The sequence below is a fragment of the Scleropages formosus genome, chromosome 7, assembly GCF_900964775.1.
Source record: "Scleropages formosus chromosome 7, fSclFor1.1, whole genome shotgun sequence".
NCBI classification, from domain to species: domain Eukaryota; kingdom Metazoa; phylum Chordata; class Actinopteri; order Osteoglossiformes; family Osteoglossidae; genus Scleropages; species Scleropages formosus.
The window spans coordinates 21,119,717-21,131,752 of NC_041812.1; the positions used below are offsets into that span (position 1 = coordinate 21,119,717).

The 12,036-nt window shown below is 41.4% G+C and overlaps 1 protein-coding gene across 1 annotated transcript in view; it reads left to right on the forward strand.

The window, feature by feature from the left end:
* LOC108926318 (teashirt homolog 3-like) overlaps window positions 1–6,088 on the forward strand; it is a 36,956-nt gene extending 30,868 nt beyond the window's left edge. Inside the window, exon 2 of the mRNA XM_018738937.2 lies at window positions 1,514–6,088. Coding sequence (XP_018594453.1) covers window positions 1,514–4,749 — 3,236 coding nt within the window. The 3' untranslated portion in view covers window positions 4,750–6,088. The remainder of the gene's footprint in view (window positions 1–1,513) is intronic.
* Window positions 6,089–12,036: the final 5,948 nt, after the last annotated feature.

Consider the following 12,036-nt stretch of genomic DNA (forward strand, 5'->3'; position numbering starts at 1 on the left):
GAAGCAGATGGCAGTTACTGTGTGTGTGTGTGTGTGTGTGTGTGTGTGTGTGTGTGTGTGTGTGTACAAGGGCTACCATGTGATCGGTAGAGATGTGTGTGCCATTGGGCATAAGTAATTATATATACCCTTCCTGTTAGAAAAAAAACATGGCAGGTCATGTGCAAAGGAGAATGGCTGCAGTCACACTTTGTGTTTGTTGTTGCTCTTGGCAGTGTTATACACTGCATGTTTTTGGAAAGTTATTACTGCTTAAATCCTTCACAGAGCAGTATATTTTGCATTTACGTAAAATGACAGATCTGGCTGCAGCAGTTATTTTTTTTTAATGAGAAGATATTGTCCTTCAGTGTTGTGTTGCTCGAGTGCTACCTTGTTATTGTTATTTCAGTTGAATATCTGTTGAACAGTGTAAGCACAAGTTTCTATGAAATTCTTAATGAAGTGTATAACAGAAATGCATTTATTATTATTATTATTATTATTATTATTATTATTATTATTATTATTATTATAAGAAGAAGAAGAAGAATGTTTGTGATTTTAGAAAAAATATAAAACATCTTCTGCTTTCTATTTCTTGTGCATTTATTATGGTGTTTATCTTGTCATTGTATTTTCTCTTAATTCACCATTGCAACATTAGTTACAAAATTATAAGTGACTTTCTGTAAATGTCAGCGTGTGGAATATGGTAATGAGAATATATATATATTTTTACTATGTGCCTTATATCACTGTCCTGTTTCCTAGGCATTTCTTTTGTCTAGTGAACCTGGTCCAATGTCAATTTAACATATGCTGTGAAGACCAAAGAGTAATTAATTGCTTTCTTTTTACTGAATCCTTCAGTAACTTCCTAGCCATAAAATAAAAGAAGTTTAATGCATTCTCAGAATTTCCTAATGTAGTATAATTGGCATAAATGTGTGTTGTTTAGAGGGGTTTGTTGTTCAGATTTCATATATGCTCATTTATTTACAAAGAGGCAAGCCTTGGACTAGTAATGAGTGAAAATGCAAGCTTAATTTAAATCGCGACTTTGTCTTTTAGAAGATGCATTAGAGTCAGAAGAATGGTAAGACATATTAATTGACAGACAGGAACTGCTGTCTCTGAGGTTGATACAAGTAATTTATTACTTTAGAAATGAATGCCACCTCCAGAATGTGCTTCATTAATTTCAAATTTAGTTTTAATTTCAAGCTGTTGCCCCTTGAGAAGAATAAGTTGGCAAATTATGTTTGACGAGAGAGATTTTTTTCACTCTTTCTGCAGGAAGGAATCAGAAGCAAAGAATCAAAACTATTCCAAATGGCAAAGGTTATAAATATGACAAAGAATTAAACAAAAATATATGATTTGAAATTGGGTGGTTGTGATTGTTTCATCTGTCATCATTTGAACAAAAGAAGAAGATTGATATTTATATCTTTTTACGAGCTGGACATTGCACATTGCAGAATGAGTGCATCATCTTTCTGGTTTACACTAATTTATTCTTTTTTTCCAGCCTATGTGCCTGAGGAACTGAAGGAAGCTGCAGTGTTGGATGAGGATTTGGATGGGGAACGCTTGGCTGTGGAGGAGGAGCCCCCTGTGAAATACACATGCCCAGACAAGGATTCCTCTATCAAAGAACGTCCATGTTTTCAGGACTCCCCTGGTGCAGAGTTTTCTGGCCATGAAATGGACAGTGAGTCGCATCTGAGTGAGTCAAGTGACCGTATGTCAGACTTTGAGAGTGCCTCCATGAAAAATGAGGAGGAGATGGTCAAAGAACCCTTGGCGGCAACCAGTGAGGATGCCCCAGTAGGCCCGGACAGCCTGGAGCAGATGAAGGCCATCTACACTAGCTTCCTGACCAACTCTTACTGGTCGTCGCTGAACCTGAATCTCAACCATCCAGCTCCTGATAAACAGCAGAGGAGCAGCAGCAGCAGCAGCAGTAGCAGTAGCAGCAGCTGCGGTAGTGGAAGCTATGACTGGCACCAGTCTGCTGTGGCCAAGACTCTTCAGCAGGTGTCCCAAAACCGGCTCCAGCCAGAACCCAACCTCCTCAGCACTGTACAGCTCTATCGCCAGAGCACCAAGCTCTATGGCTCCATCTTCACTGGTGCCAGCAAGTTTCGCTGCAAGGACTGCAGTGCTGCCTACGACACCCTGGTGGAACTGACTGTGCACATGAATGAAACTGGGCACTACCGCGATGACAACCATGAGACCGACAGCAATGGCACCAAGCGCTGGTCCAAACCACGCAAGCGATCCCTCCTGGAAATGGAAGGAAAGGAAGATGCCCAGAAGGTTCTAAAGTGTATGTACTGTGGCCATTCTTTTGAGTCTTTGCAGGATCTCAGTGTTCACATGATTAAGACAAAACACTACCAGAAAGTGCCTCTCAAAGAGCCTGTGGCCCCTGTGGCAGCTAAAATAATTTCCAATACCAGAAAGAGGGCTCCTATTGAGCTGGACATCCCCAGTTCCCCAGAATCTTCAGGTGGGACACCCAAACCCACTTTGGTGGATAATAATGATGTCCTGCAGAAGGCCTCCAACCCCTATATCACGCCAAACAATCGCTATGGGCACCAGAATGGTGCCAGCTACGCATGGCAGTTTGAGTCACGGAAGTCTCAGATACTCAAATGTATGGAATGTGGTAGCTCCCATGACACACTGCAGGAGCTCACTGCCCACATGATGGTCACTGGGCACTTCATCAAGGTAACCAACTCGGCTATTAAGAAAGGCAAGCCTATTATGGAGTCCCCACCTACTCCGGTTCCAGTCACCTCTGCTAAGGAGAAGGTTCAGTCCGTACCTCTGGCTGCAACCACTTTCTCCCCTCCACCTGTGGCGCCCCCTGTCAGCACCTCCCCTAACCCATCTGTGGAGATCAAGAAGGAAGAGAAGGAGGTGGAGTGCACTAAAGAGGTTGACAATAAAGATAAAACAGTGGTCGAGGAAGAGGAAGAAAAATTTGACATTTCCTCCAAATATCATTATTTGACTGAAGAAGATCTTGAGGAGACGCCAAATGGGGGATTTGACATCCTGAAGTCACTGGAAAACACTGTAACGTCCGCAATAAACAAAGCACAGAACGGTGCACCAAGCTGGGGGGGTTACCCCAGCATCCATGCAGCCTACCAGCTACCCAACATCATGAAGCTATCCCTGGGTGCCTCAGGGAAAAACTCTCCTCTGAAATACATGTTTACTGGAGGAGAGATTCTTCCTCCCAGCAAAAGCCAGCCGCTGATCTCTCCTCCCAGCAGACAGACCTCTCCACTCCCCAAAAACAATTTTCATGCCATGGAAGAACTTGTCAAGAAGGTCACAGAGAAAGTGGCTAAAGTGGAAGAAAAGATGAAGGATCGCAAGGTGAAAGCATCCCCCCTAAGGCAAACAACACCCTCGCCATGTAGCAGTGATGGTGGCGAGTCTGAAAGAGGGGACTCACCAAAAGAGAAAAGAGTCAAGACTCCAGAAAGCAATGGAGGTAGCCACAAGGATTTGAGCAACGATGTCCTTGGAAAGGTGTCACTGGAGAATGGGACAGACTCGCTGAAACGACCAGCCTCTGCTCTGTCCAATAGCACTGCCATCATAACCGATCACCCCCCAGAACAGCCTTTTGTCAACCCTTTAAGTGCGCTTCAGTCTGTAATGAATGTCCACTTGGGCAAGGCTGCTAAACCCGCCTTGCCAGCCCTGGACCCTATGAGTATGCTGTTCAAAATGAGCAACAGCTTGGCAGAAAAGGCTGCCATTGCCACGCCACCCGTGCAAACCAAAAAAACTGAGCCCTTGGACCGCTGTTTCTACCATGTCAACAACGACCAGCCGATAGATTTGACGAAAGGCAAGAGTGACAAAAGCTGCTCTTTGGGTTCAGCTCTCCTGTCATCCAGTTCGACATCATCGTCTGCTTCTCCCTCATCCACTGTGACAACGGCTAAGACATCTGCAGTCGTGTCATTCATGTCAAGCTCTCCGCTGCGCGAGAACGCCCTGTCTGACATATCCGACATGCTGAGGAACCTGACAGAGAGCCACACGTCAAAGTCCTCCACACCTACCAGTCTGTCTGAGAGGTCGGATGTGGAGGGCGTGACCCTTGATGAGCCTGAGGAGATTTCCCCGGCCCAGAAGCGCAAGGGCCGGCAGTCCAACTGGAACCCTCAACACCTCCTTATCTTGCAGGCCCAGTTTGCTGCTAGCTTGCAGCAGACGTCTGACGGCAAGTACATTATGACAGACCTCAGCCCCCAGGAACGGATGCACATCTCCCGCTTCACAGGCCTCTCTATGACCACCATCAGCCATTGGCTGGCCAATGTCAAGTATCAGCTAAGAAGGACAGGTGGAACCAAGTTCTTGAAGAATCTGGACTCTGGACACCCGCTGTTCTTCTGCAACGATTGTGCCTCCCAGATCCGGACTCCTTCAACATACATTAGCCACCTGGAGTCGCACCTGGGCTTCAGGCTGAGGGACCTGGCCAAACTGTCAGGCGAGCAGATTGGCAGCCAGATCGCACGGCACACCAAGGGCATGTCCGACAAACTGTTCTCCTCCCCCTCTCCTTCTTCCGAGGAGGAGGGCACGGGCACTTTTTACCGGTGCAAGCTCTGCAACCGGACCTTTGCGAGCAAGCATGCTGTTAAACTTCACCTCAGCAAGACCCATGGGAAGTCTCCTGAAGATCACCTTCTGTATGTGTGTGAACTTGAGAAGCAGTAGAGCTGGACTAACACTCTGCGAACTTCCTGTAGACTTTCAAATATCTTTTTTTAAAGGAGAACAAAATACACTAAGATAAAACTGCACAAAGATGCCATATAACTACTGTTTTAGTTTAGGCACACAGTCTCTATTTATCTCCAAGGGAGACTCTGGCCCCCTCTTTTTTTTCCTGCCCCTCTTTTTTACCATTTATTTTCTAATTGTACAGCGTTTAATATGGAGGTGCTGTATAATCAGCATATCGATAATGTAAAAAAAGAAAGAAAAAAGCTATGAAGGTTAAAAGAGAACATCTGAAATGAAGTGCTATGTGTTAGCGTTTGTGTAAATCCGGTTTAGTTTTCTATATTTTTTGCATCCTTGAGATGTATCAAGCTGCATGCGTTATTGGACAATTTAATTACACATTTTTAACTAAATCTAGTGCACTTTTTTGTTAATGTGACGGAAGTGCGCTGGTACCAGCATCTAACATTTAACCCTCTGAGTACGGCTCACAGCTTCTACTCCAAGTTAAAAACCAAGATAAAGGGGGATTTTGTACGATAATTGGCAAAAGCTTGAATGTTACACCCATACATACAGACATGAGACACACAAACATACAAGCAGTATATAGTTTTCCTCCAAGTTTCGTAAAGCATATTAAATCCAATCTGCAGTCTCTTTTTCTTTAAATCAGGGGCCTTTATGGATTCAGGTCTGTGTAAAAAATGTATATAAAAGTATATATATACCAGTTCCAATTGAAATTATGCATTGTTTTATATTTTTAATTTAAGAGGACAATAATTATCTACTGGTGCACAGTATATGAAGACATTAATGAAATTGTTTTGCACAATAATTTTTTTAAATGTTGTTTGAATGACAGAAAACACATAAAACGTATTTCTGCCTCGTGCTCAAAGGGTTAAACCTCTAGTACAAACTGTACTGTATTCCTTGCAAAACATTTGTACAAAATGTTACTTTATTAAGCTTAAGGCATTCCACAAAGTAACTTCTTATTTATAAGCACTCTTGGTTGTTTCATACTGTAAAATGTCTTTTTGATTGTTAACGACTTCTGTTCTAACTATTCTCCCATAATTCCATTATGCAGCTTTATCTTGTAGAGATATGAAAGGTAACCATGGTTACCAGCACATTGATTGACAGTTTCGCAACATTTCTGGAAGTTAATTTGCCGTTAGTAACTGACAGCTGACAGCATATAAAACTATGTGTAAAATATTGGCATGTAAACAGCACAGACACTGTTATGCACTCTGTGCCATGTTTTTGTTGTTGACAATGAAGCACCATTATATGAATTCATATAACCTTTTTTCTACTGCAGCATTAAAAATGTTTTTTGCTTTTATTTTTTTGCAGTAATTGTGTTTGTGTCAGGCTCACCATTATGTTCGTGGTGTGTTGTGTCTAATGAGCACATTAAGCTGAAAGCGTGCCGAGTATCTGTCAAGCGATGAGATCCTGACGATTTTATGGCATCAGGAAAGCCCTCCAACCACAGTGTCCAAAGATACAAGTCACGGTACCTGGGTTACATCCACCATAATTATACTGTAACACTTTCAGAATGAAAGAGGTCATTCATTCATTCATTCATTCATTCTTCTATTATTATTATTATTGCTTAACAGTTTCTGTAAATTTATAGAGCTGAATGTTGTTCTGCTATTCAGGTAAAGTATCTTGGTCAGCTGTACTGCAGCTGTACTTCTCATGTGACTACTAGCTGCCCTATATTCTGCATTTCTTAGGTTCCCAACTTTATTAAATTTAGAGCAGTGCATAGTTGGGTGAGAGGAGTCACAAATCTGAACAGCTTGCCTTCCTGCACACTCAAAAAACCATTGACTGCTGAAGGAAAAGATCTCTCTTCTGAACTTTGAACCAGGCAGCAGAACCTCAAACCCATAATTCACCCATTTATCCTAAATCTCAAGTCCAGTGGCTCATCGTTCAGTTTCTCTCATGATTTATTTCTTTGTGGTGGTATTGCTGAGGACTGTAAACGAATAATTTGTAAATGTGCGTGTAATAAAATGTACATTTCCCGCAGCATACGCCGAAACAGAAGTATTACAGCAGAAACTAGCAGCAATTGTGCCTAAACCCAAACTATAAGTGCCTAATTTTTGTGATTTTATTCATAATGCCACAATTAGCCTTGACGTTTATGTTGTGCTTAAAAAAAAAGGTTTGTGCTTCATTGAAAGTGACAACTATGTTCCATTTAAGAACACACCACTTTGAAGTTCTGTTTTACATGGATAAACAATTAAAACATTTTCCGATCTACAGAATCGCTTACGGCCCTCAGCAGCGTTTGGCAGCTGGGAAGAGTGGAATCGCATCGGGACTCTGACAACTATAACAGAGGGAGAGGTTTTTCTTTTTCTTTCTTTCTTTCTTTCTTTCTTTCTTTCTTTCTTTATTTATTTATTTATTTATTGCAGGTGGGTGCTCTTCATTCTAAATGACAAGGTGCTGTTGTGTCTGAAAATGTCAGCAGCGCAACCCCCGGGTCTGGCACCGTATTTAAGGTTCTCATTAGTTACAAAGGAAATATGCGTGAAATTGAAGTGTAAGAATGCCATTTTCTCTTCCCTTCACATCTCGGGAGATGAGCATCGGCTGTGCTTATTAAGGTTCAAAACAACCTTGTAGGAGACAAAATGTGACCATCGCCTGCCTGTGCCCCCCCCCCCCCCCCCCGACATCACCCCCATCCTTATCATTCTCTGTGCAGCCTTAGACTGCTGCACACGGTGAGAATATTCTTTACCGTCACATTCTCCAAATTTAAATGTGAAATTTAGATGGGGTTTCTAAAGCGCTGGCACAAAAAGCCTATCTGAGCTGTCAAATGTGCTTGCACAAATTCACACACACAAACACACTGCATACATGGAATCAGGATTTGTGTTCGGCATGTACAGATTGACTGATACTAATTCACTGTTGGAATTCACGGTTTTTATGTTAAAAAAAAGTGTAATATCAGGCATTGTATAATTCTGACACAAAAAAAAATTCTTTACTAGGCCCATTTATGCATTTCCATCAAATAATTAAATGATAATACTACAATGTGCCGTATTACGTTTGTACGCATTTCCACATCTGCGTAGAACAGTAGTATAAGTGTAAAATGTTACTAGTGGATTTTGGAAATGCAAAATACACCAAAAACACTTTTTAGTTTAGTTTATCCCAGCAGGCTATATGGCATTGCTGGGTGTAATGCCTCAACAACAGACATGAATTCAATCCCAGAAGCCCATGCGATGTTGTTTATTGACAGGGAGCGCTATTGATGATTCTCATCCCTATTATTATTATTATTATTATTATGTTAATCACAATGACAGATATTACTGAACATTCACTAAAAGTAAAATCTCAGTGGTGAGCGTATCTCAGTGATCCAGCCATCACCCCTTTGACAAAACCTAAGCTCGGCAGGACTAAATCTGTGGACCTGTCTGCCATCTTTATCCTAAAGTAACATAAAATAATGCATGAGAGAAATGTGCCATTTCTTTAATTTATGGAGCTCTTGTGACCTCAGGGATACATGGAGATGAACATCTTATGCAGGAATTCAAAATATACTGTTCCTCTTCAGAAGAAACTTTTATTCCACTTAGCTTTGATAACTGTACTCGGTAAATAACAGTTTTAGCTCAGCCATTACTATACTTGCTAAACTAATTTGTAAGCACAAAATATGCTTGTGTACGTGTCTGCAGTTGTTGCATATGTTTTTTTTATACATCTCTGGACATACATGAAAAGCATTCTGAAAGCCAGTTGCAGTCCACATGTTGCTGCTGTATATTTTTTATAGCTATAACCTATGGAAATAGCTTGGAAAGCCTTATTTCCACATCCATAAACACCCACAAGCATATGCTAACATATTCATGCGCACAAAATGTTTTGAGGCTAAAAGCATTACAATCTACAGTGATAACTGCATAATTACAGTGTCTTCACAGTGCATCATACAAGTACATTAAAACAGAGACCCATGAGAGCGATGTCATGCAATTCATCCAATGCCCAGAATGTAAATGTAGATTAACACCTACTCAGTAGAGTTCTGCCCATTTTGAAAATAAAGTGTCATTCCCACAGCTTCCATGACTGTTCACCATAGCGAAGGCATCGCCACCCTGATGGGCCTTCTTCTGTTGCACATATACACACATTTAGCAACTGAAACAGCTTCCAACTGCTCAATCCCCCTGATTTTACGACTACACTAAATTATCTATCCTGATAAAAGCAAACTGTCATCTCCCAGGAGGCACTGATGCACTAGTCCTGCTCTGACCTCCCAATGTTGAACAGTAGCCCCCCCTTCTCTTTTCCCACCCCCCCACCCTTACCCGGACACACCGCTCATTTTGTCCCATCCTCAGATCTAAATCCACCCTCTTGTCATCACCATCATGAAGTGCCGTGCCCTTGCCGCCCGCTCGTGAGACCTTCCGTCTCGTTGAACAAACACGCTACGTTAGCTGCCTTATGTTGCCTTTTTGCCCTGCCATTCACCCTTGTGACCTGGAAACAAGACTCTACAAGGGCTGGGAGTCACTTTTCCCTACAGCACCATGCAACAGAAGGAACCCTCAAAGTTAGCACTGTGTACTCTATCTATCTATCTATCTATCTATCTATCTATCTATCTATCTATCTATCTATCTATCTGTCTGTCAGTCTTTCTGTCTTTCTGTCTACATATATAAACTCTTCGTTTATTGCTAGCTTGCTTGTGTATTTCTCCACATAAACAGTAAAGACTGTATTTGTTATTGTATTGTTTCTTTCAGAATACAAATCAGCCAGAATTATAATCAAACACTAACCTTCATTTTCAGGCTAAAAGACGGACAGTCTATTTCGAATAACAAAAATGCCAAATTATTTTCTTGTGGGCAAAACACATGGAAACTCCTTGTACTTTAAAATTCACAGACCCCACTGAAAAAAACATAAAGTGCCTTGGGCCCTAAATATCAACGTCTCTGTCTATAGATACTGCTAACAAAATTACATTCATTCACCGAAATGAAATTCACATTAACATGAAATGAATTATATTCATAATTATAAACTGTCACATTGCATATCATTAACATGTTACATTTTGCATTCCATGGCCATTCCATTCCAGAAGACAATAAGTCCAAGGGCTGCCCCAGTTGTTTTGTCAGGCTGTTTTTGTTGTCATCAATTAAAACGATCCTGCAGGGTCAACTCAAGTTCAGGTTATTCAGTAAAAAAGACATGCTATGTGGGAAAACTCTGATCTCCCTGACGGGATGAGGTAATATGTCACAAGGTCATACAGCAAAAGCAAGGCTGATAAGGGAAATTACTGAGCAGTGTCTAAAGACCCCCTTCAACTTTTGGAAGTCCAAGTTAGACCAGTGCTGTGAAGTTGAACTGAAATCTCTTCAGCTGTTGTTGGGGAACACTTTGAAAAGGTCAATTCTGTGACCTTGATGAGAAAAAAAATCATTCCTTTAGCAGAGATGGGCCCTGAGGGTATCTTTCTTTCATTGTCAACACATCAGATCTGTTTCCTCTGCTCTTCCTAAAAACATGTTAAGCTGTTTTACTGCATCCTCACTCAAATTCATCAAATTCTTCAGCACGTACCTTCTGTAGATACCGTCTTTACACACAGGAAGGCTTTATGCAAAGGACAAAGGGAACTGTGAGAGACATAAAATATGTGCTGTATCATTATAAGGACCTCAGTGTTCTGGAAGGTAAAATAAGGCAACGGATTTCATAAATGTTCAAGTAAAAGAATAATAACAGTGATGGTGACAACCAAGGAAGGCCTTTGAAACCATTTTTTCATTTACAATAGTCACTTGTCCAGTGCAAGGTTGTCATGATCAAAAGTCTATCCTGGTAGAACAGGGTACAAGGCAGGGTACATGAAACCATTTCAGGGTCCTTTGAAAACACAATTCTTTGTCAATTATAAGCATGGTAATAGCTAAAAGCTAGATATGTGTGTGTAAATTTCTATATCCAAGACTTTACCATCACTAAGTATTGTACGTATTTTAAAGCCGTTCAATAATATGTATACAGATAAAATGCTGAGCCTCTAAATCTAATTCTCCAGTCAACATGAATAAGGCCTCATTGTTAGAGCTTAAGGAATAAATCTGTCAGGAAACATTGTAACTTCTCTGACACTGAGAAGACTGAAAAGAACTTCTGATATTGTGGTCTTGGAAGGATACACGTCCACAAGCCACACTTAAGCTTATTATGGAGACACGATTCTTCCTGTACTGCAGAACAATGGATATGTGTTATTGTGCTCTAATGTTTCTTCCTTTACAGCAATCTGAAAATACAGACCTTAGGTTTTAGAGGAAAAGGCCAAGTAATAATTAAAATACATGTAGATACACTCCCAAGTGGGGTTGCGGCGAGTTGGAGCCTAACCTGGCAACACAGGGCATAGAGCTGGAAGAGAAGGGAACACACCCAGGACGGGACACCAGTCTGTCACAAGGCACCCCCACCAGGACTCGAACCCCAGACCCACCAGAGAGCAGGACCCGGCCAAGCCCGCTGCACCACAGCACCCCCTTAAAAAAGAAGAAGAAGTAGAAAATGTATTATTATTATTATTATTGTGTTTATTTTTATTTTTATTATATAACAATAATATAGTAATTTCAATGCCAATATCAGTTGGTTTCCCCATAAAAAGGAGAATGGGGAAAAACAAAAAAATGTGGTGAGACTGGTTTTGTACAACAGCACAACCTGGAAAACGTCAAAATGCAAAAGCACAGAACAATTAAGTTATGTGGGGGAGAACTGTAACCCTGAGTTTTTTTTTCCTTTTAAGTTTTTTATAAGAACGTACAATGGTGCTTGTCAAGGCTCAGTGGTTGTGGAACAGAGTTGGCATAAGGTGTAGGACCCCTCTCTGAATGGTTCATCAGGACATGTCATCACTGTAATGAATATCATTTAAATTGCTGTGTGTATCAGCGGAGTTTGGATGTCGATTTAATTTGCTCACGTGCTTGAACCCTAACGCTTGGCTAGGCGACGCAAGCGTGCAAGGCTGCAAGAAAGCGAGATGGAAGGTGGCAGTGTGATGAGGCTTGACCCGATCACATGGCTCAGAAAGGGGATCCTGACAAGGAATGAAAAGAACAACATACAGAAGCTCTCTCTGTTTCTCTCTCTTTCGCGCACACACACACACACACACACACACAC